The sequence below is a fragment of the Mesoplodon bidens genome, assembly GCF_964165515.1.
Source record: "Mesoplodon bidens genome assembly, chromosome: 9".
In the NCBI taxonomy this organism is placed as follows: domain Eukaryota; kingdom Metazoa; phylum Chordata; class Mammalia; order Artiodactyla; family Ziphiidae; genus Mesoplodon; species Mesoplodon bidens.
The window spans coordinates 64032946-64060880 of NC_138166.1; the positions used below are offsets into that span (position 1 = coordinate 64032946).

The 27935-nt window shown below is 39.8% G+C and overlaps 1 protein-coding gene across 1 annotated transcript in view; it reads left to right on the forward strand.

Moving 5' to 3' along the window:
* Nucleotides 1–27935, forward strand: part of NPSR1 (neuropeptide S receptor 1) — a gene marked incomplete at both ends in the record, with an annotated part of 117469 nt that overhangs the window by 69020 nt on the left and 20514 nt on the right. Inside the window, 3 exons of the mRNA XM_081243664.1 lie at nucleotides 9732–9835; nucleotides 15161–15254; nucleotides 21631–21832. Of these exons, the coding sequence (XP_081099790.1) occupies nucleotides 9732–9835; nucleotides 15161–15254; nucleotides 21631–21832 (400 nt within the window). The remainder of the gene's footprint in view (nucleotides 1–9731; nucleotides 9836–15160; nucleotides 15255–21630; nucleotides 21833–27935) is intronic.

Sequence of the window (27935 nt, forward strand, 5' to 3'; positions counted from 1 at the left end):
ATTAGTATTGTAAAATGAGCCCAAAACTTAGAGCCACAATAACTTAGTTTTTTGAGAAATAATTTTAATTGGCAGTTGAGCACCCGACATCAGTTTGGGCAATGCAAGTTCTATCATTAAAAATCTTTCACATAATGTCATGAAATCTTGTTTCATTTAGAGTGTTCTCAAGCATATGGTTGTTAAAAAAGAAAAGTGGGAGAGAGTGGGATCCTTAGCAATATCAAAAATAGTTTCTTGTGCAACTGCAAGCAAATAAACTATTATCACCTCCTCTGCTTCAAAAACAAAACAAACAACACTAAAGACACTGAATTGAGCTAGAAGCATCATAAACCCTGGAGATTCACAGCTGAAATTGTTACCCAGAGTGTCCCTACAGTAAAAACCAGAGCACCTCTCACCCGTAACCCATAGTTGGAGCTAAAAGGATCTTACATGATCAGAAATGTTGATGTTATAAAAATTGTGTTTGTATTCAATAGCCCCTTATCCAGTGCAACGAATGTTCAGGTACTACCCACTTACCAAGAAAAAGAGTTACTCAGCTTGCTAGGTGTTCATTGTTCCTATAGTTCTGCTCTGCATGGGTAAGTTCAAACATCAACTCAGAGCAAGTAGAAATCTAAGAAATGGAGCTTCAACTTGCTCTCTATGCAGAGTGAATCCTACCCTGGTGGCCTTGCATTTTCAAGACGTTTGCAAATCTGTTTTATAAGCCAACATTTCCTTCTTTATCTAGCAAGCACTGAGTATCTTGCAAGACACCATAAAAAGGGATGAGACTATAAACATGAGTAAGACACAGCCACTGTGGTCTTGCAACCTAGCAGAGATCTTAGAATCGAGAGAGCTCTTTTAGAAATCTGCTGAGGGATCAAAATTTCCAATCATGTTCTTCCTTCCAGCATCTGGATTCTGTAATCATTATCTTAATCTACATTGAAGGAGATCGTTATGTGGCTCAGTCTGCTCTGTGGCACCACCTCTGCTGCAGCCAGCCAATCAAGCAACGGCAGTAATAATGTAGTCATTCACTGAGTGGAAAGTTACCAAGCTCTTACCACTAAATAAGACAATGTTAGGGTCCGGAGACGTGAAGGTGAATAAAAAAATCTCTATCCTCCCACAGTATAGCGGAATTAGAAAGAAATTTTTTAAATGTTAATGTGTTACAGGTACTTCAATAGTAGGGCAGGGAGAAGCCCAGAAGAGGGAATCAGCCAATCCAGAAGAGGGAATCAGCCAATCTCAGTAGTCTTCAGGAAGAAGAAAAGAAAAGGCATTATAAAGGAGGTAACATTGAACTAAACCTAAAAAAAGTTAGGAGATACCCTTCAGGTAGAGGTGCATAAAGAACCTCCTAAGTCAAGGGACCAACATACAGAAAGGGGCTGGCAGAGGGAACAACTGCGGATGGTCAAGGGAGTAAGGGCTTCCCAGTAGAAGCTCTCTCAGCTACATCTTAAGTGCCTCACTGGATTAACTAACACTTCCACTCTTTCTGCAAACTAGCAGAAAACACCCTGACTAACTAGCATCCATGACAAGATGGATGGACCCTAATGAGCCTGTCCATTTCTGCTTCCACCTCTTGGGTTATTTGAGTCACAGATGTTTGTTTCCAGTCAGTTTATGCCAGTTGTACTCATTACTGAAATTATATAATTAACATAAACAACATTGAAGAGTTGTTGTTTCTGTGAAAATTAAGTTGGATACTTCGAAAAGACTTGACTTTTTTATTTTTACCGAGTCACTAAAAGAAGTTGCAATAGAATTAAGCCCAGAGAATGGAACTATAAAAGAATGAAGGAGGATTATAAAAAATCCCTACAGGGGCTTCCCTGGTGGCACAGTGGTTGGGAGTCTGCCTGCTAATGCAGGGGACACGGGTTCGAGCCCTGGGCTGGGAGGATCCCACATGCCGCGGAGCAACTGGGCCCGTGAGCCACGACTGCTGAGCCTGCGCGTCTGGAGCCTGTGCTCCGCAACAAGAGGCCGCGATAGTGAGAGGCCCGCGCACCGCGATGAAGAGTGGCCCCCGGTTGCCACAACTACAGAAAGCCCTCGCACAGAAACGAAGACGCAACACAGCAAAAATAAATAAATAAATTAATAAAAACTCCTACCCCCAACATCTTAAAAAAAAAAAATCCCTGCAATGAGATTCTGTCTCAAATTGCTTTGCTGATATCTCTAGTTCTCATTCTAATCTAAAGAAACCAGAACTGGCAATCATAAAAAATGCATTATGCACACAAAAAATTGATTTTATGCACATAAAATCAAATAAAAGTCTTGGCCCTGTGTTAAAGAAAAGACAAATAAATGTCCGTGAATGTTTTACGTTAAGATATTTTAAGGGCTTCCCTGGTGGCACAGTGGTTAAGAATCCGCCTGCCAGTGCAGAGGACATGGGTTCGAGTCCTGGTCCGGGAAGATCCCACATGCCACGGAGCAACTAAGCCCGTGTGCCACAACTACTGAGCCTGTGCTCTAGAATCCGCGAGCCACAACTACTGAGCCCACGTGCTGCAACTACTGAAGCCCGCCCGCTTAGAGCCCCTGCTCCGCAACAAGAGAAGCCACCGCAATGAGAAGCCCGTGCACCACAACAAAGAGCAGCCCCCGCTAACCGCAACTAGAGAAAGCCTGCGCACAGCAACAAAGACCCAATGTAGCCAAAAATAAATAAATAAATAATTTTTTTTAAAAAAAAGATATTTTAAGATGAGTTTGTGGGTGTGCTTCCTTTCTTTAACCAATGTTTTGACCAACTAACTGGATGTCACTATTAATGTGCTGGTTGAAAGGGTTTCTCTTGAAGTATAAATTTAGGATAGGATGAGAAAAGATCACACTGAAGAGAAAGGCAGGAAGGATCCCAAAGTCACAACAGGGCATTTGGAGTTTATTCTGTAGACCAGGGGTTGGCAAACTACAGCCCACAGACCAATTTCAGCCCAAAGCCCATTTTTATAAATAAAGTTTTATTGGGACACAGCCATGTCCATTCGGTTAGAGGAGTGCCCATGGCTGCTTCCACACTGCAATGGCAGAATTGAGGAGTTGTTATAGAGACGGTGTGCAGGTATACAGAAAGGTTTAGGTCATGCCTACAGGAAAGGCATGAAATGCTGCCCTCCTGCCAGTCACTTCTCTTAATAAAAATCCTAGGCCACCGTGGGACCAAATTCTATTGCCCCCAAAGCACAGAGAAGGGCAGAGAAACATTAAAACCCCTCAGTCTTTGGGATGGAGGTATAAAGCAGCTGGTCCCAGATACTATACCAATGCCATTAGAAGTCTCCTACCACTAGAGGAAGAGATTGAAACTCTCTCCCACACACGACCCACCACAGATACAAGGCAGGAGTTTGATTGCCGTGGGAGGGAGGAATTGGAACACTGAAAATGTCCCAGCCCCAAGGCCCAGGTGCACAGGTCTATGTGAGACTGAGGCTGAGCCAGGACAAAACAGAGCATTACCACCACCAGCTTAGCAAGTATTGCGTAGTAAATAGTAACAGTGCTACAGGAATAGAGATACATCTGAAAGCCAAGAGTGCAGCATTAAAACCCTCCAGCACCCCAGCTCCACCATAACAGAGCATCCAAAGAGGAATCTGAAGCCTGTACAGGGTGAGGCTGACCATAGCAACAATGTCATTAACCATTAGGGAAATGCACATCGAAGCCATAATGAGAGACCACTACATACATTGTCAAATGACTGAAAGAAAACATAGAGACAATACCAAGTGCTGATAAGAATGCAGAAGCACTGAATCATACTTTTTCGGTGAGCATCACTATGCTGCAGCAACTCTGGAAAACTGTTGAGCAGTTTCTTATGAAAGGCCATACTTACCCTATGGCCCAACAGTCTACTCCTGGGCTTTTACCCTGAGGACATGAAAACTTATGTTCACACAAAATCTTAGGAAGCCTGGAAGCAACCCAAACAGAGTGAGCTTATCCTCCTGTATTTGCAGGAGGCGCCACCATCTACCAGGGCCGCGTAAGCCAGGACTTTAACATTGGGTTGGCTCAAAAGTTCGTCTGGGTTTTTCCGTAACATGGTACAAAAAACCCGAACGAAATTTTTGGCCAACTCAATACGTTGTCAACTACTCCCTCTACCTCACCTTTAAAACATCTAATAGTCACCAAATCCTTCTTATTTTACCTTATAAAATATATGTCAACTTTGCATCTTTCTCTATATTTTTACTCCAATTTGACATATACTAGGTACCAGTGATCTCTTTCTTTCTTTTTTAACATCTTTATTGGAGTATAATTGCTTTACAATGGTGTGTTAGTTTCTGCTTTATAACAAAGTGAATCAGTTACACATATACATATATCCCCATATCTCTTCCCTCTTGGGTCACCCTCCCTCCCACCCTCCCTATCCCACCTGTCTAGGTGGTCACAAAGCACAGAGCTGATCTCCCTGTGCTCTGTGGCTGCTTCCCACTAGCTATCTATTTTACATTTGGTAATGTATATATGTCCATGCCACTCTCTCACTTTGTCCCAGCTTACTCCTCCCCCTCCCCATATCCTCAAGTCCATTCTCTAGTAGGTCTGTGTCTTTATTCCCGTCTTGCCCCTAGGTTCTTCATGACCTTTTTTTTTTTTTCTTAGATTCCATATATATATGTTAGCATACGGTATTTGTTTTTCTCTTTCTGACTTACTTCACTCTGTATGACAGACTCTAGGTCCATCCACCTCACTACAAATAACTCAATTTCATTCTTTTTATGGCTGAGTAATATTCCATTGTATATATGTGCCACATCTTCTTTATCCATTCATCTGTTGATGGACACTTAGGTTGCTTCCATGTCCTGGCTATTGTAAATAGAGCTGCAATGAACATTTTGGTATGTGACTCTTTTTGAATTATGGTTTTCTCAGGGTATATGCCCAGTAGTGGGATTGCTGGGTCATATGGTAGTTCTATTTTTAGTTTTTTAAGGAACCTCCATACTGTTCTCCAAAGTGGCTGTATCAATTTACATTCGCACCAACAGTGCAAGAGAGTTCCCTTTTCTCCACACCCTCTCCAACATTTATTGTTTGTAGATTTCTTGATGATGGCCATTCTGACCGGTGTGAGGTGATACCTCATTATAGTTTTGATTTGCATTTCTCTAATGACTAATGATGTTGAACATTCTTTCATGTGTCTGTTGGCAATCTGTACATCTCCTTTGGAGAAATGTCTATTTAGATCTTCTGCCCATTTTTGGATTGGGTTGTTTGTTTTTTTGATATTGAGCTGCTTGTAAATTTTGGAGATTAATCCTTTGTCAGTTGCTTCATTTGCAAATATTTTCTCCCATTCTGAGGGTTGTCTTTTTGTCTTGTTTATGGTTTCCTTTGCTGTGCAAAAGCTTTTAAGTTACATTAGGTCCCATTTGTTTATTTTTCTTTTTATTTCCATTTCTCTAGGAGGTGGGTCAAAAAGGATCTTGCTGTGATTTATGTCATGGAGTGTTCTGCCTATGTTTTCCTCTAAGAGTTTAATAGTGTCTGGCCTTACATTTAGGTTTTTAATCCATTTTGAGTTTATTTTTGTGTATGGTGTTAGGGAGTGTTCTAATTTCATTCTTTAACATGTAGCTGTCCAGTTTTCTCAGCACCACTTATCGAAGAATCTGTCTTTTATCCACTGTATATTCTTGCCTCCTTTATCAAGCTAAGGTGACCATATGTGTGTGGGTTTATCTCTGGGCTTTCTATCCTGTTCCATTGATCTATATTTCTGTTTTTGTGCCAGTACCATACTGTCTTGATTACTGTAGCTTTGTAGTATAGTCTGAGGTCAGGGAGCCTGATTCCTCCAGCTCTGTTTTTCTTTCTCAAGATTGCTTTGGCTATTCGGCATCTTTTGTGTTTTCATAGAAACTGTGAGATTTTTTTTTTTCTAGTTCTGTGAAAAATGCCAGTGGTAGTTTGATAGGGATTGCATTGAATCTGTAGACTGCTTTGGTTAGTATAGTCATTTTCACAATGTTGACTCTTCCAATCCAAGAACATGGTATATCTCTCCATCTATTTGTATCATCTTTAATTTCTTTCATCAGTGTCTTAAAATTTTCTGCATACAGGTCTTTTGTCTCCTTAGGTAGGTTTGTTCCTAGATATTTTACTCTTTTTGTTGCAATGGTAAATGGGAGTGTTTTCTTAATTTCACTTTCAGATTTTCCACCATTAGTGTATAGGAATGCAAGAGATTTCTGTGTATTAATTTTGTATCCTGCTACTTTACCAAATTCATTGATTAGCTCTACTAGTTTTCTGATAGCATCTTTAGGATTCTCTATGTATAGTATCATGTCATCTGCAAACAGTGACAGCTTTACTTCTTCTTTTCTGATTTGGATTCCTTTTATTTCTTTTTCTTCTCTGATTGCTGTGGCTAAAACTTCCAAAACTATGTTGAATAATAGTGGTGAGAGTGGGCAACCTTGTCTTGTTCCTGATCTTAGTGGAAATGGTTTCAGTTTTTCACCATTGAGGACGATGTTAGCTGTGGGTTTGTCATATGTGGCCTTTATCATGTTGAGGTAAGTTTCCTCTATGCCTACTTTCTGCAGGGTTTTTATCATAAATGGGTGTTGAATTTTGTCGAAAGCTTTCTCTGCATCTGTTGAGATGATCATATGGTTTTTCTCTTTCAATTTGTTAATATGGTGTTTCATATTGATTGATTTGCGTATATTGAAGAATCCTTGCATTCCTGGGATAAACCCCACTTGATCATGGTGTATGATCCTTTCAGTGTGCTGCTGGATTCTGTTTGCCAGTATTTTGTTGAGGATTTTTGCATCTATGTTCATCAGTGATATTGGCCTGTAGTTTTCTTTCTTTGTGACATCTTTGTCTGGTTTTGGTATCAAGGTGATGGTGGCCTCATAGAATGAGTTTGGGAGTGTCCTCCCTCTGCTACATTTTGGAAGAGTTTGAGAAGGATAGGTGTTAACTCTTCTCTAAATGTTTGATAGAATTCGCCTGTGAAGCCGTCTGGTCCTTGGCTTTTGTTTGTTGGACGATTTTTAATCACTGAAATCTCAATTTCAGTGCTTGTGATTGGTCTGTTCATATTTTCTATTTCTTCCTGGTTCAGTCTCGGAAGGCTGTGCATTTCTAAGAATTTGTCCATTTCTTCCAGGTTGTCCATTTTATTGGCGTATAGTTGCTTGTAGTAATCTCTCATCATCCTTTGTGTGTCTGCAGTGTCAGTTGTTACTTCTCCCTTTTCATTTCTAATTCTATTGATCTGCGTCTTCTCCCTTTTTTTTTTTTTGATGAGTCTGGCTAATGGTTTATCAATTTTGTTTATCTTCTCAAAGAACCAGCTTTTAGTTTTATTGATCTTTGCTATAGCTTCCTTCATTTCTTTTTCATTTATTTCTGATCTGATCTTTATGATTTCTTTCCTTCTGCTAACTTTGGGGTTTTTTTGTTCTTCTTTCTCTAATTGCTTTAGGTATAAGGTTAGGTTGTTTATTTGAGATGTTTCTTGTTTCTTAAGGTAGGATTGTATTGCTATAAACTCTGGTAATTCCAGTACTGGAACTACCAAACAGATCTCCCCCTCCCTCCCCAACACAACCACTACAGTAACTAAAGAAATCTATTTAAAACATGTCTGAGTGCATAAACATTTAATTGTTCCCTCAGTATATGAAAAAACAAAAGCTCCTTTAATTGGCACATAAGACCCTAAAATCCCTGGATTCTTGTCTCTCCACGCCCATTTCTTGCCACTTTCAAGCACCTATTTTATGCTTCAGCAAATTATTGTTGTTTCATATGCACAAGCCATTTAATTTCTCATCTCACTTTGTCTCACCTCCATAACTTTGTTCATGCTGTCATCTGTGCCATAATCAATGTCCTTCCCTCCCTTTTCCCCTGATCTATCCTTACTGACCCTTCAGGTTTCAGCTCAGATGTCATCTCATTTTGACTTCTCTCCACTCCAACCATATTCAGGCTCGGACTGGGAACCCACAAGAACCTGTCAAAGGAACACTAAAGCCTGCCAGGAGCTGGTTTTGGCTTTTCTGAGTGTAACAGTTTCCTAGAATCATTCACAGAAGAAATTTTAAAAAGCAAGAGTACATGGAAATGATTAAGCCTTTAAAGTGTACACTTTGTTCCTAAGGTCTTGTTAATTACCATTTAGGAAAGGCTTATTTGCATTGTCCTCAATTACTTAGGCAACTAAATAGCTTTTACCGATCAGATTGAGCAGCATTTCCTTAATAACAAATAACAAATGCAGTGGCACAGTCTATTGATAGTCTCCTCCCAGAGGTGGGCTTATTTAAGCTTGAGCTCCAGGGGGAAAGTTTTTTTTACTGGATTACATTATAATTGTTCATAGAGCCACTTAGATCTAGAGAAACATAAGCTTGGGGGTTTTTTCCTCATTATTTTTAAATTAAGGAATAAGTAAACCATAAGAGCATATCCAAGTAACTCCAATGCCCATTCCACTCATTCAATGAGTCCACATCTGCCATGAAAAGCTCCATAAAATTCCTATTTGATCAAATCACAAGCCCACAACTCTGAAGACCCTGCTCTCATCTGACCTTCTCAGTTAGAACTTCTCTGACTACCCAGAACTGCCGTGAGATTTCTCTCCTCCAATTTTTCTGACAATTTTCTGGTAGTTCTCGTGTGCTTGCCAATACTTCTAATTGTTGTTACTTATAGAGAAACAAAAAGGAAGAGACAGGCAGAACACTGGTGTTCAATATAAAAATGCCAGCTGGGGACTTGGCAAGAGGCAGGCAACACCAGATCGTGGAAGGCTTTGATGCTAAACTAGGGGCTCAGACTTCACCCTATTAATGGTGAAGATCCAGAAAGGGAAGATTTACCCTCCTGCCTCTCAGGTCCTTGACAGAGTGTTATAACTCATCTCCCAAGAAAGTGACCCTAAGTCAGTGAATCAGTCTTAAGTTCCAGTCCTATTCAGCAGAGAATCCCTGAAGCACTGTTTTGAGAAAGATTCTGGATCACATAACCAATTAAAGATATTTGTCATGGGGGTGGGGGGAGAAGGAACTTCTAGACACATAGCATATTTTACCATAGCTTCTGGAGACATCCGTACAACTTATATAGTCTGTAACTATAGAAATGAGCACAAAATCTCTAACCTTGGTCTCATATCTTGGCCTCAATTCCTCTGTAGTTTAACCAACTAAGTCAATGAAATTGATAAATTATGCACTTGACTTTTTCCAAAGGTGGATTTGAAAGGGGAAAGAAGAAGAAAGCAGAGGAACCTGGGGAAGGGGGCCATACCTGGATGTAGGGAGGTAACGAGAGGTCCAAGTTGTAAAATGATGGGTGCAGAAACGGAAATTTTGAGGGGCTTCATGAGAATAAATAAATATTTATTTATAAAGGTCTAAACACCTTTAATACTCCTCTCATCTGATTTAAAAGGTCAACTCTGTGATTAATATAATTCCTCTTTAGTCATTACAAAACTCCTTCCTAAGTAGCTACATCTGAGTGGCGAGAGGCTCTAGTAATAAAGTCAAGTAACTCCTGCCTTGTCTTACATTCCCTCAATGGCCACCTAACAAATCAGAAAAAAAAAAAATCTCCCCAGGAATTCATTTCTACTGTAGCATACCTGCAAATTTGAAAGAGGCTGAAATCAACCACTTGTGTGTTTTTGTTAGACTCTTTCACAGGACTGGTTAACATCTTGACAGATATCATTTGGAGATTCACTGGAGACTTCATGGCACCTGATCTGGTTTGCCGAGTAGTCTGCTATTTGCAGGTATGTAGCACCTTCCAAATGTGATGAGACAAACTGACACCAAAATTAGCTCTTGGATTCTTCATAAGGAATATAATATAAAACCCTGCACTCTGATGCAACAAACTGCTCACTTCCTCCTAGTTGAAAGGAGAAGCAAAATTTCTAAGATTTTTTTCATGGTTTTTTTTTTTTTGGTTGTTAAAAATAATACCTATATAAAGAAAATGAAAATAAGAAACAATAAGAACATAAACACTCATATTTCAAGCATTAGGTAAAATTTCTGGGTTACTATCCTTTTAACGTATTCTGGCTGTCTTAGCCCATTCAGGCTGCTATAACAAAAATACCACAGAGTAGGTGGCTTATGAAAAATAAACATTTATTTCTCACAGTTCTGGCAGCTGGAAATCCAAGATCAGTGTGCCAGCATGGTCAGGTGAGGGCCACCTTCCAGACTGCAGACTTCTCATTATTTCCTCATACACTATGACCAAGTGGGGTTTATTCCAGGTATGCAAGGCCAGTTCAACATTCAAAATTCAATTGATGTAATTCATAACAACAAAAGGTAAGAAAAGATTATATGATCATATCAATAGATACAGAAAAAGCATTTGACAAAATCCAATACCCACTCATGATAAAAACTCTCAGAAAACTATGCATAGAGAAAAGCTTCCTCAACTTGATAACAAACATTTACAAAAAACCTACAACTAACCTCATACTTAATGGTGAGAAACTAGAAGCTTTCCTCTTAAGATTAGAAACAAGGCAAGGATGTCTCCTCTCAACACTCTTATCCAGCATCATACTGGAAGTTCCAACTAATTCAAAAGAACTAGAAAAAGAAATAAAAGGTACATAGGTTGGGAAAGATGAAATAAAAACATCTTTGTTCACAGATGGCAAGTTTGTCTATGTAGACAATTAAGTGAAAAATAGCAAGGTTGCAGAATACAAGGTTAATATACAGAAGCCAGTTGTTTTTTCATATACCAGCAATAAACAATTTGAAGTTAAAAACACAGTACCATTTATGTTAGCACCAGATATATGAAATATTTAGGTATAAATCTAACAAAATATATGCAAGATTAATATGAAGAAAACTGGAAAAACTGTTTAAAAAAATCAAACAATACCTTAAAATGTATAGATATTCCATGTTCATAGATAGGAAGGCTCACTATTGTTAAAATGTTAATTCTTCCCAATGTGATTTATAAATTCAATGCAATCCCAATCAAAATCCCACCAAGTTATTTTATAGATATGGACAAATGCTGAAGTTTAAGGCAAACAACACAGAATGGCAGATACAATATTGAAAAAGAAGAACATGGTTGGAAGGTTGACACTATCTGATTTCAAGAATTACTATAAAGCTACAGAAATCAAGACAGCATGATATTGGAAAAGAATCAACAAACAGATCAATAGAACAGACAGCCCAGAAACAGATACACACAAAAAGTCTAACTGATCTTTGACAAAGGAGCAAAGACAATTCAATGGAGAAAGGATAGCCTGTTTAAGAAATACTGCTGGAGTCATTGGAAATCCACTTGCAAAAATAAATAAATAAGAATCCAACCAACTTTACACATTTCACCAAAACTAACTAAATATGGATCACAGACTGGAATGAAATATGCAGTACTATAAAACTACTAGAAGATAACATAGGAGAAAAATCTAGGGGACTTTGGGTCTTTCAATGATTTTTTTAGATACAACATCAAAAGCACAATCCATGAAAGAAAAAATTGAAAGTTGAGGTTTTATGAAAATTTAAAATTTATTCTCTGCAAAAGACACTGTCAAGAGACTGGAAAAACAAGGCACAGATGGGAAAAAATATGCAAAACATATATTTGATAAAGAATTTATATCCAAAATATACAACAAAATCCTAAAACTCAACAATAAGAAAACAAACAACCCTCTTCAAAATGGGCAAAAGAACTGAACAGACACTTCAGCAAAGAAGATACACAGATAACAAACAAGCATATGAAAAGAAGTTCAACATTACATGGCATCAGGGAATTACAAAGAAAAACAACAATGAGATACCACTACACACCTATTAGAATGGCTAAAAAAATTTTAATTGACGATATGAAATGGTACTGAGAATGTGTAGCTACAGGAGGTCTCATTCATTTCTTGTGGGAATGCAAAATGGTACACTTTAGAAGACAGTTTCGTAGTTTCTGGTAAAATTGAACATACTCTTACCATACGATCTAGCAGTTGTGCTCCTAGGTATTTACCTAATTGAGTTGACAACTTATATCCACACGAAAGCCTGCACAAGAATGTTTATAGCAGTTTTATTCATAATTGCCAGAAACTAAAAGTAAGATACCCCTCAAAAGCTGAATGGATAAATAAATCAAAATGAGCTATCAAGCCAAGAAAAGTCATGGAGGAATCTTAAACGCACATTGCTAGGTGAAAGAAGCCAGTCTAAAAAGGTTACTTTTGTATGATTATAACTACATGACATTGGAAAAGGAAAATCCATGGTGACAGTAAAAAGATCAGTCGTTGCCAGGGATTTGGAGGGATTGAATAGATAAAGCACAAGGGATTTTTAGGACAGTGAAACTCTTCTGCATGATACTGTAATAATGGATAAATGACATTATGCATTTGTCAAAACCCATGGAACTGTACAACACAAAGAGCGAATCTCAATATAAACCTTGGACTTTAGTTAATAATAATGTATCAATATTGGATCATCAATTTTAAAAAATTGACCACACTAATGTAAGATGTTAATAAGAGGAGAAAGTGTGGGGAAGGGGGGCTAATATGGAAACTCTGTCTTATCTGCTCAATTTTTTCTGTAAAAGTAAAATTGTTCTAAAAAATAAAGTATATTGACTTTTTTTTTTAAGTCAGTCCAGAGATTCTACTTTAAATGAATCCAATCTGGCATTTTTCTAAATAAAAATTTTTAAGTTTTCTGCATTTAAGTCTCACTTTTCTGCAAGAATTTTTTTTTTTTTTGGTTTCATATTTCCTAGGTCATTTTTGTCAGAATTGAGGGTGGGGTAGTGAGAATTTAGACATATGTCCTCAAGCTGCCATCTGTTCTACAAATGGTATCCCATATGTTGTTGACGTGTAGAATTTTCATTGTTGACATTTATGAATTGACTATAATTATACTTTAATTTCCTTCTTGACTCAAGTTAATTATAAGGGTGTTTAAATTTCCAAGTGGTATTTTTTAAAAAAGAAGATACTAATTTCAGCTTTTACTGTTTGTTGTTTTAGATATGTGAATTGTATAAATTCCACTTTTTGGAATCTATTGAGGGTTTTTCTTCTTGGTAGTTTAGTTTATGACTAATTTTTGAAATATTGCCTAGACATTTTACAATAATGTGTATTATTCTTACAGTTTGTTTAATTATTTCTACCTATGTATTATTGTGTTTTTTTCCTCTGTAGAACTTTGAACATCTTAGTTATATATTTAGTGTTATGTTACTTGTTACATTTAGGTTTATTAATATTCTATTGCCATTGTATCTTGTATCTATTGTCACTATAAATAATCCCTTTATTCCATGTAGTGCTATTTGCTTTGAATTTAATTTGTCTAACAGTAGTACTGTAATGAATGCCTTCTTTTAGTTTTCAGTTGCTCAGTATACCTTTGGCCATCACTCTATTTTTTTTTTTAGCATCTTTATTGAGGTATAATTGCTTTACATTGTTGTGTTGGTTGCTGCTATATAACAAAGTGAATCAGCTATACATATACATATATCCCCATATCCCCTCCCTCTTGCATCTCCCTCCCACCCTGCCTAGATGTTTGAAGACTCCTGAAGTTAAATACTCTTTTTGACTGTGTCTCAAAGTAAGATCTCTTTTTATTGACTTTGCCTGCTCCTCTGGGCACTCTACTGCGACCTTTCCTCCTGCTTCAGATTCTGAACTTGTGGGAGCCATCTCACTCAACACAGCTGCGGATGCTGCCGTTCTTATGACGGTCTCATCACAACATTCTGCCCTTGGGTGCTCTCTTTCCCATCCTGCTCTGATGCCATGTCCTCAACTGAGTGTGGCCAGCCTTAACAATTCTGAATTCATGGATCCCACATAAAAATCCCAGTTTTCTCTAAGGCGACAGTCATCTTATTTTTGTTGTTGTAAAATTTGGCCATCATTTATCTCTCTGACCGTTCATCACCTTTTTAGCAAGACAAGAATTTCTTCTTATATCCCTCAGGGGAGCCTTCAATCTCTGATCAGTCTCCAGAACGCCCTCCCTATGGCACCTTCTACAACACTGATGCTGGGATGCATTTGTGGTAGTGTTACAGAGATAAAAATAATAAAGAACAACAATGTAGTTGATCGTTGTTTGTCTGAGCCAGGGAATGAACAAAAAGATACAAATTCAGACAAAGGTTACTACCAAAGTCATGTTATTTCTATTTCATCTTAGAAGAAATTCAGACACTCACCCTTAGATTTCACTCTTTGAGTTACTTTTCTACCACTCTGAATTTGACCCAAAGGCTACAAAGCAGTGATATGGCTAGACTCTTGGTAGAAATGAGGCTCAAAGTTATTTGAAAATTTTCCACCCTGATCATCCTTTCAGGGGTATTTCATTTAATTACCTTTTGAGTATGCTCTTCACAGAAGAGATATTAACCTCTTATATCCCAATTTCCTTCTCTGCAAATATCACTAAAGGGCATGGGTAAGCTTAATAAAAGAGAGGGTGGGAAGGAAGAAGAGGGGACCCAAGGGCTGACTCTAGTGAACAGCTCTGCTGCAGAAGTGGGTGAGGAAGGGGAGCTCTGAGAGTGTCAGCACAGATGGTGATAAATGATTCAAAACAGCACATGGGCTCCCTGAAGCCAGATCCCTTCTATCATCTCTCAACAACTCACATTGATAAAAGGCAAATGAATGTTTGTTTCTAATTATTCTGGAATGTCAATTGTGGCAGAGAAAATTAGTTTAGATTTAAAAGTCAATTACAAACACATGTACCACGCAAATGTCAAGAGGGACTGATCCTTGGAGAAATGCAGCATCTCCGAAAACCCAAGTGAATGAGTGAGCAAGCGAGAGCTGGAAGCACTCTCACCTGTCACAGCCAGCGGTGCAAATCCCAGCACCAAGAACAGCAATCTTCTTCCTGACATGGGAGTCAGTCATTCCTGTCCATACTCCAAACATCATCCATCCCTTGGTTCAGTGCCAAGGTTTCTAAATAGCACAAAATGCTCTTCTTTCCATGATGTGCATTTCCTCATCTTTGTGAGGCCACTCACCTCCTCTCATTTCTGTCTTCAGGTTGTGCTGCTCTATGCCTCTACCTATGTCCTGGTGTCCCTCAGCATAGACAGGTACCATGCCATCGTCTACCCCATGAAGTTCCTGCAAGGAGGTGAGCTGGCTCAAACAAGTACGATCCTTGGGTGAGGGTTTTCACTAATATTATCCTCTTAGTAATGGTCTTTTCCTCCCCCTTTCTTCTCTTCCACTTCCTCCCCAACTTCATGAGTCTGATTGTCCAGAAAGATGTAGAAAAGAAAGTTTGGGTGCCTGGGAAAATGCTGATGGCTTCTATGGATGGCCAAGAGCCACTAGGAAAGGTGCTTTGCTGGACCTACTTTGTGACCATTTACCTTGACGCTGACGCTGCCAGGTTTGTTTGGGTTTTTTTTAAGAGCAGTGTCAACACGCACACCTATCCAAACTAATGAACACTCCCACTTCTACTTGCTTATTTTCCAGAAACAAGCACCTTGCCCTCCTTACCCTATAACCATGGAAACAATTGGAAAGATGTTTTAATTTATAATTATAATAGAAACAAGGAAAACCCTCTTATATCCAGAGATAGCAAAGAATCCCTGAAAGAAAGAAGCAGGTGGGTCAGAGGGAAGGCTGAAACCACACAACCCACAATACACACAGATGATGATGCAGCAATATGGCAGAGGTCTTCCTAAATAGATCGTGTAAATGTCCAGAGCAAGAAGGACTCAAGGAAACTGGCAGGATGATTCCTGGAGTACAATGAGGACATTTAATCACAGCACTTCTCCCTTCCCACTGCTCTTCCCCTTCCCAGGCATGCAGGAGGGATGGGGGTCTCTGCTTCCAAGTAGTGGAGATATTGGACTTGGAGAAACAGAGTGGGGCCCTGGGAAGCAATGACAGCTTGGAGGGATGGTGGGTACCTAGTCACAGGACTAATTGTCCATTACTCCGCCCACAGGCAGAGCCCACTTAACCTCTTTGACCCCCAAAAGCAAATAAGAAGCCAACATACTACACTTTCCCAAGCAGGCTGTGAAAATGACAAAATGAAGAACCCAATAGGAAACCTTGCCTACAAAAATGAGGTGCAATCAAATATCACAAAAAATGTGACAAAAGCCAAACTGTGGAAAATAGATAATACGTTTAAAATACCATTCTGCAGGATTTACAGCTAAGGAAGCAAAATTAATAGAGCAAGCAGAACTTTAGAATAAGTAGAATTAATGTCATCAGATACTACTAAATACATCAGGCAGTACTGACACAGATACTTTGAATGGCAACTTAATAATATCTAATAAAATATAAAATGTGCAGCCTTTTGACATAGAAATTCTACTTCTTGGTATCTTCTCTGGACAAATACTCACATGTGTGCATGCACACGCATGTGTTGTGTGTTGCAGCATTGCTTAGAATAGCAGGAATTCAATGCTAACCTTGGTGTCCCTCAATGCAGGAAAGGCTAGCATCCTATGTAGAAGTTTCAGTAGATTAGGTTCATTGATTGCATACTATGTGCTATTCTCTAAGTTCTTTACATATGTTAAATACTTTAATCCTCACAACGGCTCTGTGATGTAAATTCTATTATTATTCTCATCTCAATCTGGGCAATTACAATTCAAAGAGTTAAAGTAGTTTGCCCAAGGTCACAGAGCTAGTAGGTGCAGAGGCAGGATCTGAACCCAGATGGTCTGGGTTCAGTTTAGGTGTCCTTGATCACTGTCTCTCAGTGAGGAGCTGGTAGAGCCATATGCATTGACATGAAAATATCTACATCATATATTGAGTAATAAAAACAACACACATGCAGTATCCATACTGTATGATAACATTGTTGTAAAGAAAAACTCAAAACAATGCTAGATATTGTGTACAGACAGAGAGAGAAGAGTGTGAGAGAATGCAAGAAAAAGTGAGGTCTCAGAATAATAAACAACTGCCTGCAAAAATGTACAACAACTAGTCCTTACCTCTTGGGATGGGAGCTGGATTCTCCATAGAGAACACAGGGACTTACATGCCTTTAGGGAATTTTTATACCAGAAACATATCAGTGTGTTGTGTGCAATTGAAAGTAATTTTAAGATTGAATTTATACCTGTTTCTCAGGCTTTTTGTAGGTTGTGTGAGTGTAGGAAGGTGTGCAATTCGCACCAAGCTTTCCAGACAGTGTCATGCTCTAGCATCTTCTCTGGCAGAGAAGGATGCAGGAGAGGGCACGAGGGTAAATGGGAGAGACATTTTATGATATATGTATGCAAAAGTGTGATACTCTTACTCAGCCAACCACTTATTTACATCCTGCAGGCTCTGGGAAGGATTGCATTTGGTGTACAAAAAGACACCCACACCAGAGTATTTCAAGGCGAAGAAATAGGAGTAAAGTGAACATAAGTATAAGAAAACATGTGAGGGGTGTCCCAGGACACTTGCTGGAGGTCGAGGCTTTGGGATCCACAGTCAAGAGGGAAACATGGTCAGTTACATGTCTCACCACCGTATCCATTAGATAAAAATTAATCAACTGTTTAGCTTAGGGGAAATATGACTGGTTCTGGGAGATACTGTGCAATATTATAAATCATGTTCTAAATTACAGGAAAGGCAGGAATGAATATTATAGTGTTCTTTAAAAGATGTAAAGCAATTTACTTCCTCACTATAAAACTAATAGACACTTCATTTAGGGCACTTGGAAAATAATCATCTCTAATAGCTTCAGGGAAAGATGCAAGCTTGGAAACAGAAATTAGCCATTTTCCCTTCCTCTGCCCAATCCCAACTGAAGTCATGGAGGAAGCCTACAAATAGGAGGAGATCTGCAGCTGGGATGGGAGCCAAGGTAAGACGCCATCCAAAGACCAGAAACTTCAAGGAATTCCCAGCACACAGGGAGCAGATTAAATATTAACAAGGATGCCAAGCCCCCTAGGAAAGCTGCATGGCCTTGCAGGAAGTTGAAAAGATCCGCACGGTTATAGGATGTGGTAGTTGGTGGAACAGGGTGTAAGAAGGTCCAGGGAACCCTGGGCTAGAGTCATCTTGCTGCTCCAGCACGTTGGAATGTAAGGGCAGCTGTGAGGGGCAGGGTTGGGGGTTTATGCGAGAGCTGAGAGAAGGTGGGAGAAAGAGATTCCCCACAGAGCAGCACAGAAAATGGAGCCAGTGGAAGCCAGGAGGAACTCTCCTGTGGCTGAGCAAGCACATGGCAATGGTAACAAAACCAAGGGAAGGAGAGCAGATTTGGGGGGGGGGGCACATTTTTACTGATGTTTTATTGCTTTTTACTAAAGTGGTAATTTCCTTAGCCAGCAACTCCAGAGGAGTTGTCAGTTTTAAAGCTCTTTAGTAAAAGTAACTGTGAGAATAATTAGAAAAACATCAACCCATAATGAAGAGAGATATATAGTGCCAGGTATGAAAATATAATATAAAACTTTGATAATTATAACAATATGATACTGGAACCTATCTAAAGCATATAGAATACCAAATCAGTTAGAAAAGAATGAATTTGCCAGTGTATGGTGTTAGAATAGCTGTCTAGCCATTTAAAAAAAATAGATCACTACATGTCACAGTTAATTACAAAGTAAATTCCAATTGGATTGAAAAAGCAAAAATTTTAAACATAAGAGGGTATGGGTATGGGTAAAACTTTCATCATTTTGGTGAGGAAAATATCTTTCTAGGAAAGAAATCTTGCAGTTCTTTAGTAGTCAAGAAGATCATTTCTATATATCATTCATTTATTTGTCGCTTTGTTTCTCAAAAATTTCTCATAATTTTTTCATGTCCTTTGCCACTTTTTCAATTGGTGTGATCTTATTTCTTTGCCAGAGTTCTTTATAAGAAGGATATTAGCCCTTTGCTTGTCATATACAAATATTTCCTATTTGTCATTTTGTTTTTTAAGTATGTTTACAATATTTACTATTTATAAATAATTAAAATTTTTTTATTTAGTAAAAACTATTTTTATTTCCCTTATTGTTTCTGCTAATTGAAGAACTGCAAGATTAAACATTTGGATAGGAAATCTTACCAACAAGATAACTAGACTAAGAGGAAGAATCCTCAGTGTTGGGTGACTATAAGGAAAAGGACACTTCTGTACACTTCCAGTGGGAGCCATAAATTGTAGACACTTTGGGGGAAACTTAGCTATATTTGCCCAAATCTTCAGTTTCTAAGAGTTCATGCTAAGGAAATAACCAGAGCAGTGCAAAGAGATGCATATGAATTATTTATAATACAAAATAATTGGAAACAATTTAAATACTTAATACTTTGAAAAATTGGAGTTTAGTTTAACCATGGAAGAATTTTATTTTGTCCGTGTTTTTAAAATTGCACTTCACACACTGGCCCTTGGAGGGCTTATTTTGTGGACCTGCTCCAGGACAGGTCTGGAAGATCCTGGCTGTCACCCAGCCTCAACCTGAGTTACCAGAACATGAAAAGGAAAGAGGCTGGAGGTTACTAGGGAGGAATGGAAAGAGGCCAACCAAGTAAGGCAAATGGAAACTGGAGAGGAGTTTCCAAAGAGCCTGGGAAAGTTCCTCAGGAGTTGAAGCATCAGCCTTAAACAGCAGCCAGGCACAAAAAGCATGAGCCACCTTGTGACACTACTAGTCAAGTAAGAACTCTCCTGTCCCCTCTCTCCTCCTTGCCCCCTGCACCCCAGCTCAGAGAGGCCCCAAACTTGTTGGCGACCTGGAGAAGGAGTAGGAACAGCAGATGAGAAAAGCAAGCAGAGGGCTCGGCCCCCTTCCCAGACTCCAGTTTCATACTTGATGCAGGCCCATCTGAGGAAAGAAGACTTAACTTGAAGTCATCTAAGGAATTTTGAATCTTTATTATTATCTGATATTCTACTTAATAATTTTTTTTTTTTTTTTTTTTTTTTTTGCGGTACGCGGACCTCTCACTGTTGTGGCCTCTCCTGTTGCGGAGCACAGGCTCCGGACGCGCAGGCTCAGCGGCCATGGCTCACGGGCCCAGCTGCTCCGCGGCATGTGGGATCTTCCCGGACTGGGGCACGAACCCGTGTCCCCTGCATTGGCAGGCGGACTCTCAACCACTGCGCCACCAGGGAAGCCCATCTACTTATTAATTTTTAAGTTCATTACTACATTGAAGCACTGTTTACCATGTAAGGTGACTGCAGGGGCTTTTTAACTACCTAATTATCACTGACATCAAGAGGCTGAGTTTTCAAACAGGAGAAGAAGAGCTCCCACTCCACTGGGTCACTGGATCCATGTACGGGGACGACAGAAAGACCTCAAAAGACTGTATTATAATTCCACCCCAAGGTTCCTGCTTGTTCAGTGTGCCAGTAATATCTGTTTTCTAAATCTTTCTCATAACTCTTTTCAGAGTGACAATTCAGCAAGAACAGAACCCCAGATATTATTCTCCCAAGTATTTGGGATTCAAGACTCTACTAGAGTCCCTAGTTTCTTCTAGAATTGTTCTCACTTCTTATAGCTCCTTGACCACACCCTACACACCTCTCTACGATACCACCAGACTCTACATTTCCCTCCCCACCCAGAAACATGCACCTGCTTTCCAATTTGAAAGTTGGAAGGTGGAGGGAGGTCTCCTGTCCCTGGATGAAGAAGGGCCACCAGGGCCAGTCAGCACAGACAGCACAGCTACAATGGGGATGAAGATGAAGACCTTCAACAACAGCTTAACAGAAAGCATCACATCAAAACAACTGTTTTCAAAAAGCACTCTCATGTATACTAATTGTCTCTCTCTAGCCCCATCATGACTTGGTTAGGTGAGCAGAGTGTGGTTTTTTTTTTAATCCCACTTTAGAGAAGAACTCAGGCTGAGACTGAGTGATTTGCCCAAGGTCAAAATATCACATCTGAAAGAGCCCAAATCTAGTGTGTAGGGTCATATCTACCAGACTTCGGGGCTTGGTTTGAATGAACCCTGCTCTCCAGAACCAAGTCCAGTGTTCTTTCTCTGCCTTACAATTCCTCCCTTGTTCCTTCAAATGAAAGAAGGCTACTTAACGTTTGGCAAACAGCTTTCAAACACTGTCACAGTGCTTCACAGTACTAGGTACAAGAGAAGGATGACAGACAGACCAAAGGTCCCATCCCTGCCTTTGAGGATGGGCAAGGTACAAAAGACAAGCACTTGCACAGCAACCTATCAAATGTATGCGGTACAAAGTGAGCTCCGTAGTACTTTAGGAATGGGTGCATCAGCCATCTCAATCAAGCAGGTAAATCGGGGAAGAAAAAGAGGAGAAACTGGGGAACACTGACCTTATGCCAGGCAGTGTTCTAGCTTCTGTGTAAGCATACTCTTTTTAATCCCTGCATCAGCCTTAGACGCTGGTCCTATTATCCCCATTTTATGCATGAGGAAACCGAGGCTCTGAGATTTCCAGAATCCCTCTTCAGCGTGCTCCCAAAGGATGTTTCCAGATACCCAAGCATCCCCCTCTTTTCTCTGAGCAGAAAAGCAGGCCAAGGTCCTCAGCGTGATTGCCTGGAGCCTCTCTTTCCTGTTCTCCATTCCCACCCTTATCATATTTGGGAAAAGGAAACTCTCCAATGGTGAAGTGCAGTGCTGGGCCTTGTGGCCCGACGACTCCTACTGGACCCCATACATGACCATCGTGGCCTTCCTGGTGTACTTCATCCCCCTGACAATCATCAGGTAAGAGGCCAGCAGGCCAGACCCATACAGGGGCTTTCCCGGTTCACCAACTGCTGCTCTCCTCTCTTACAGGCCACTCATTGCTCCTAGTATCCTCTGGGGAACGGACTAGGTGACAAGATTTTATCTAAAGCTGCTATGTGCTAAGCTCAACTCCTCCAAAGTGGGACAAAGAGGAGGGAACTAACATTTTCTGAGTATGTGCTGTGGGGCAGGCATTGTACCAAGTGGTTAACATTGATCTCATCAACCACACTACAACTCTGTGAAATAACTATTATCCCCATCTTATAAATGATAAAACTCAAACTCAGAGAGGTTAAGTAACTTACCCAACATTACGCAGGATTTAACCCCAGGTTTGTCTGATTCCATATCCTGTTCTTTCTCCTATATCATGCAACCTTTCAAATATAAGACGTAGTGCCAGTTTCAGAGATCCTATAATCGAAAAGACAGACAAACTTGAAACAAAACTGAGCAAAAAAATGCAATACACACAAAAATATGCTAGACAATGTATGCAGTGAGGTCAAATAATGGCAGGGAACACTTCTTGGAATCATCCTTTGAAGGAAGGAAGGCTTCAGATAGGAGAAGGGGATGGTGGAGAGAAAGCAGTTTCCCTGGTAACCGGGGGTCAGAGTGCGTATGGTGACAGAAAAGGACAGGCAGGCAGTGCCGATGGAAAAGAAGTTGGCAATAAGCTCTTTCTGGATGGGGTGAGACTCAATTGTGAAGGGCCTTAGGAACCAAGCCATAGTATGTTCCCTTTGTCCTGCAGCCAATGATGGGCCAAAGATGGTCTTTCAACAAAGAAGACCACAACCACCTGGACAAGGCAGGGTCTCCCTTGGTCACATGGCAGGATCATCTCTGAAAAAGTGGCTCTGCACGGGTGGATGGGATCAGGAATTGCAGGGAGATACCTGGCATGTTGAGTATGTATATGGGTCTTGCTCATCCTGCACCTTCTGAGTGTTCCCAAGCCTGCCATCGAGTGTCACGTAATTCGTCCTGGGCAAAGGAAGATCAGCCTTTGGGTCTCAATAGTATAAATAATGCTGTGATAAAAATTTTGTACTTAAAATTATTCATGAGTCTCTGATTATTTCCTCAGAACTCATTCTAATGGAATTGCTAGATCACAGATGATGCTCATTTTAAGACTTCTGATGCATATGCATAAACTGCCCTATTAAAAAATGTGTATTCCTGCCAACAGCAAACAAGAGCTCTCACTTTTCCTCCCCTGACCCAGAGGAAGGTGGTATCATTTCTTTATTCAGTCTTTGCTGACCACAGAGGTTTAAATAAGTAACTCATTGTTTTAATATGCATTTCTTAGATTAAGTGGTTGGGTATTTTTCAAGTGTTTTCTGACATTATAGGAATCTCTTGTTCTTGCTCTTTGCTCATCTTCAGTCCTTTAAGATACTAAAGCTGGAAAAATGTTATCCGCCACATAGTCCAGCCCCTAAACTTTTCACCAGTAGACTTAGGGCTAAAAGAAGCAAAATGACTTGCTCTCCATCAACAGCAGAGGTCGAGCTGGACGGGAGCAGAGTGATTCCCACAGTTAGCCCCTCAGCCTTACTGAGATTGGATATTGTCCAGTCATCTCTGCTGAATCTACAAGTTAACATCTATATTGTATTTCAATTTACTACTCTCCTCTCCACCAAGCTGAATCTGGGGGGAAACCCGAAGGGAAGACGTAGGTTATTTAGACAATCAATCAAAGGTAAGTAACAGCCACATTAAAAGAATCCCATGGAAGAGGAAAGAGGCCAGTTGCAGCGGTAAGAAAGTATTTGGAAGGAAGTGACTCATGCCGTCATAGGCAACTGACACATCGATTTCGGTGGCAGCAAATGTCACTGCTTCTCTCCTGATTAATTTCCCATCAGCTCCTGAAATCACTCAAAACCCCTGCTCAGCAGGGCGGATGCAGCCGTGAACCACAGGCTCCCAGCGTGCTGTCTGGCCAGATCCCTCATGCGGGGCTTTCACTGTCTGAAATTTCCCCCGTTAATTCAAGCTGCTTCTTCTTCTCCTCTGACTCGCCTACGGCCCAACTTGTGCATTTTTGTAGTGTCCTTGGAAAACGCAAAGTCTCATTTAATGATTAAAGGGGATGATTTCAAAATCACTCAGCCCTTGTCAGACAAAGGCCTCAGTAAACCCCGCTCCTTGCTCCTTGCTTCCAGCTGGGGTAGAACCATGAAAATTCCGAGGGACCTTGCTCTGTCTGTCCTTGAGCTTCCCTGAAGCATTTCCTACTTCCTCAGTCATCATCTTCCCTCGTCCTCTTCCATGGTCAGGCTTCTGCGGGAGAGAAAGCTTCTCTCTGGGGGATGCAGCATAGCAACTCCCCACTTCTTGAACCAAGACCAGGCCCAGATGGAGTTTTGTGAAGAATTTGTTTGCCAGCTAGTTGAGGGATAAGTTGCTATAATTTCATCTCTCTCAGAGCTAAAGCTCAACTCTTTTTTTGTTGTTGTTGTTTTTCTTAATCACACTTTGGTACCCTGAGCTTGATTCTGTTGCTAGTGACTCTTTCAGATAAGGTTAAATTCTTAATTCCAAGACTGAGTAGACAAAAGAAACAACACAAATAAGGTGTTCATGCTCTTTATTAACCATGCCTCATGCTTTATTGTCCCTCGTGCGTGATACATTTATATACAGATATATATATACATATATATGTGTATTCTTACCAAATTGATAGGCAAAAATACATATATACTATTGTTGTTTTAATTCGCATTTCTTTCATCACAGATGAGGTTGAACACGTTTTATATGTTCCTTATTATTTTTGTTTTTTAAGTAAATTACCTATTCGTATTCTTTTACCCGTTTTTCTCCATTTTATTTTATTTTCTCTATTCTCTCTCTTTAGAGATATTTTTTATATAAAAACTTTTCCTGTTCTTATACGATTAGGATATTTCCCTAGTTTGTCCCTAGTTTGCCTTTTCATTTTGAATGTGATTTTATTTTGCTTTCAGTTAATAAGACTGACATAATTAAGGAGAGAAATCATGAATACCTAAATTAGAAAGTCAAATGACTCCATTTAAAAAAAGAATCATAGGAAAGCACTTTGCAAAACTTTATATAAATGCATGTGAAAATACGAATGGAATGTATATGGCTTTTCTGTAATATATAAGCATTTTATATTTTAGTGTATTCACATCTACACACAATTTTCTTTACATTTTTTCATTTCTTTTCTTTCTTAGGAAATTGTCCCTTCCACAAACTTATCTATACTTTAACTTTTTAATGATTTATAATTTTAATTATTTGAAAATAATTTCAGTGTTGAGATCATGTTAAAATATCACCTTAAAATATTTTTTATTTGATTTTGATGTTTAATTTGATTTTTATGTAATATGAATTAGAGATCTAAGTTAAATTTGTTTTTTTTGTTTTTTTTTAATGCTGGGTCATTTGTCCCAATATCACTTACTGAATGATTTATCTTTTCTCTACGGTATGAAATGGTAATTTTATCATATGCATATTTATATTATAAACGCTCTTATTGTTTCTGAGCTTTCTATTCCCTTCACTTTATTCTGTTTTTATTTTCTCTATTCTCTATCTTTAGAGAATTCTTTATGCAATAACCTTTTTCTTTTTTAATATAGTGCAAAAATTTCCCTAGTTTGTCGTTTGTTTCTTCACTTTGAATATGGTTTCATTTTGTTTCCAGTTTGTAGTGATTGACATAATTAAGAAAAGGAGAAAACACACAAATAACTAAATTAGTGGTTTTTCTGCCCCTAACACCACACTGCTTTCATTACTGTAGCTTTATATACATTTAATATCTGCTAAGACAGATCGCTGGTCCTTTTCAGATTCCGTGGCTATTCCTGGAGAAGCTGCTCACACAGTCTCCTTGCACCCACTACTGCAGCCAAAACAAGCCATCTCTTGTTTCCGGGACACCCCACACTCCTCTCACCCCTGGGCTTTTGTGCACATCATTCCTTATGCCTGAGCACTCCTCCAGACCCACGCTGCCTTGCTTCTGGCAAAATGATTCACATTCTTTCTGTCTCATTTCAAATACCAACCCCACACGGAGCTGCCCCTGCCAATCCTAGGCCGCATCCCGCCTCAGCTTGTCCATGTTGCCATTAAGGCTTCACGGGAGAGTCATTGCCTGCTAGTGTGGCTACATTTCTTGAGTACATGGACTCTTGTCTCTTAATCTCTAGACTCCAAACCCAACACATAACGGACACTTCATAAATGTTTGATTAAATAAACAAAGCAGACCTGACTGATGTACTTCATCAATCAGACAGAAGTGTCATGTCGCTCCATCTCTGTCTCTCTCTCTCTCACACACACAGACACACACACCCCTAGTATGGAAATTTCTGGTTATTTAGTGCCTAGATCAGTTTCTGGCATATGGTAGATACTCCATAAATATATGTGAAAGGAAAGAATTAAGGAAGAAAGGCAGAGAGGGAGGGAAAGAGAGGAAGGAAGGAGTTGTATTGTCAGTGGCAAACTGTCATGACAGCTGTGTATGGATAAAGATTTAGCTGTTCTGTCATTAATTAAATCAGGCTGCCAAGACTTGAAACCACAGTGACTGACAATAAAGGCAATACACTGTTTTTCTGGGTCCACACAACTCCTGTTGTTTCGAAATTTACTTGACACAACTGTCTAACTGTTGCTGGAAAAGGTTCTTAGCCCTGGTGTAATTGCTTTACTTTAGCTATGGTTATTTTCTTGCTACCTAATTGATTTCTCATTCTCCTATCATTTTTACTCTGTGAGACAAAGGTAGAGGCTTAAAAGATCCAGAGCCGACAACTGCAAAGGATAAGAGGAAGAAAGCACGTTTGTCATGGAGCACTGATTTATGTTACACGAAAAAAATCCATCTTATTTTGCTTGGAGAAAGGGGAACAGACTGTGGGAAAGCCCCAAGCTGAGGTCAGTACAGTTCTATGGACTACAAGGCCATGGTGGGTAAAAGGGCCCAAGATCCTAGCCAGCACTGTCCATGACATGAAGTCCAAGGCCAAGGTCGGATGACCCATCGCATCAGTCAAGGAAGTGACATCCTATATATTTTTACCTGAGGGTTGGCAAGAGTTAGGTCTTTTGAAAAAGCCATTATCACTAGCCTGACAGGTTATGGTAGATGCTTGTGTTTGAATTTCCCATATCCATTCCACTCTAAGCCACTCAATGGCAACCCCTCCCCTCAGCATGTGAATGGTTCAGGAACGGCCACGTCATCCAATTCTAGCCAATGAAATGTGAGCTCTCTGAAGAGCTTTTGGGAAGATTTCCCCATTCTAAGCAATGAAAGAGTATGAAATGAAAAATAAAAATCTTCCTTCCACTTCTGCCCTGTCCCCCTCCTCAGAAGTAGCACTGTTAAGAATTTCTTACATATCAGTGGTCCCCAACCTTTTTGGTACCAGGCACCAGTTTTGTGGAAGGCAATTTTTCCACGGGTGGGGGTGGGAGGGATGGGGGAATGGGGAGGGAGGGGCTGGTTTGGGCAGAATTGCGAGTGATGGGGAGTGGCAGATGAAGCTTCACTCCCTCACCTGCCGCTCACCTCCTACTGTGCGGCCTGGCTCCTAACAGGCCATGCACCACTACCGGTCTGCGGCCAGGGGGTTGGGGGCCCCTGCTATATACCCTTCCAGGACTGTTCAATTCATTTACCAGCATATACACATGTATAGAAACAAATTATACACACTGAACAATGTCTGATCTTTGAAAAAACATGTTAATCAATCATTTTACTTTCCTGTTTAGAGCCATTCAGTGGATTTCCATTGTTTGAGGATAAAGTCCAAGACCTCTAACCCTGCACTAAAGGCCATGTGTGCTTTGGTTCTTGCCTCACTCTCCATCCTTATCTTAAGGCACACAAGCTGCCTTATTCACCATGCTTCAGCCATGCTGGTCTTCTCTAAGTTCTTCAAGTGCGCATGATCCCTCCTGTTTCAGCGACTTTGCACATGCTGTTCCCTCTGCCTGAATGATCATCCTCTTTTGCATTTAAAAAATCAATTTTATCCTTCAGATCTTAGCT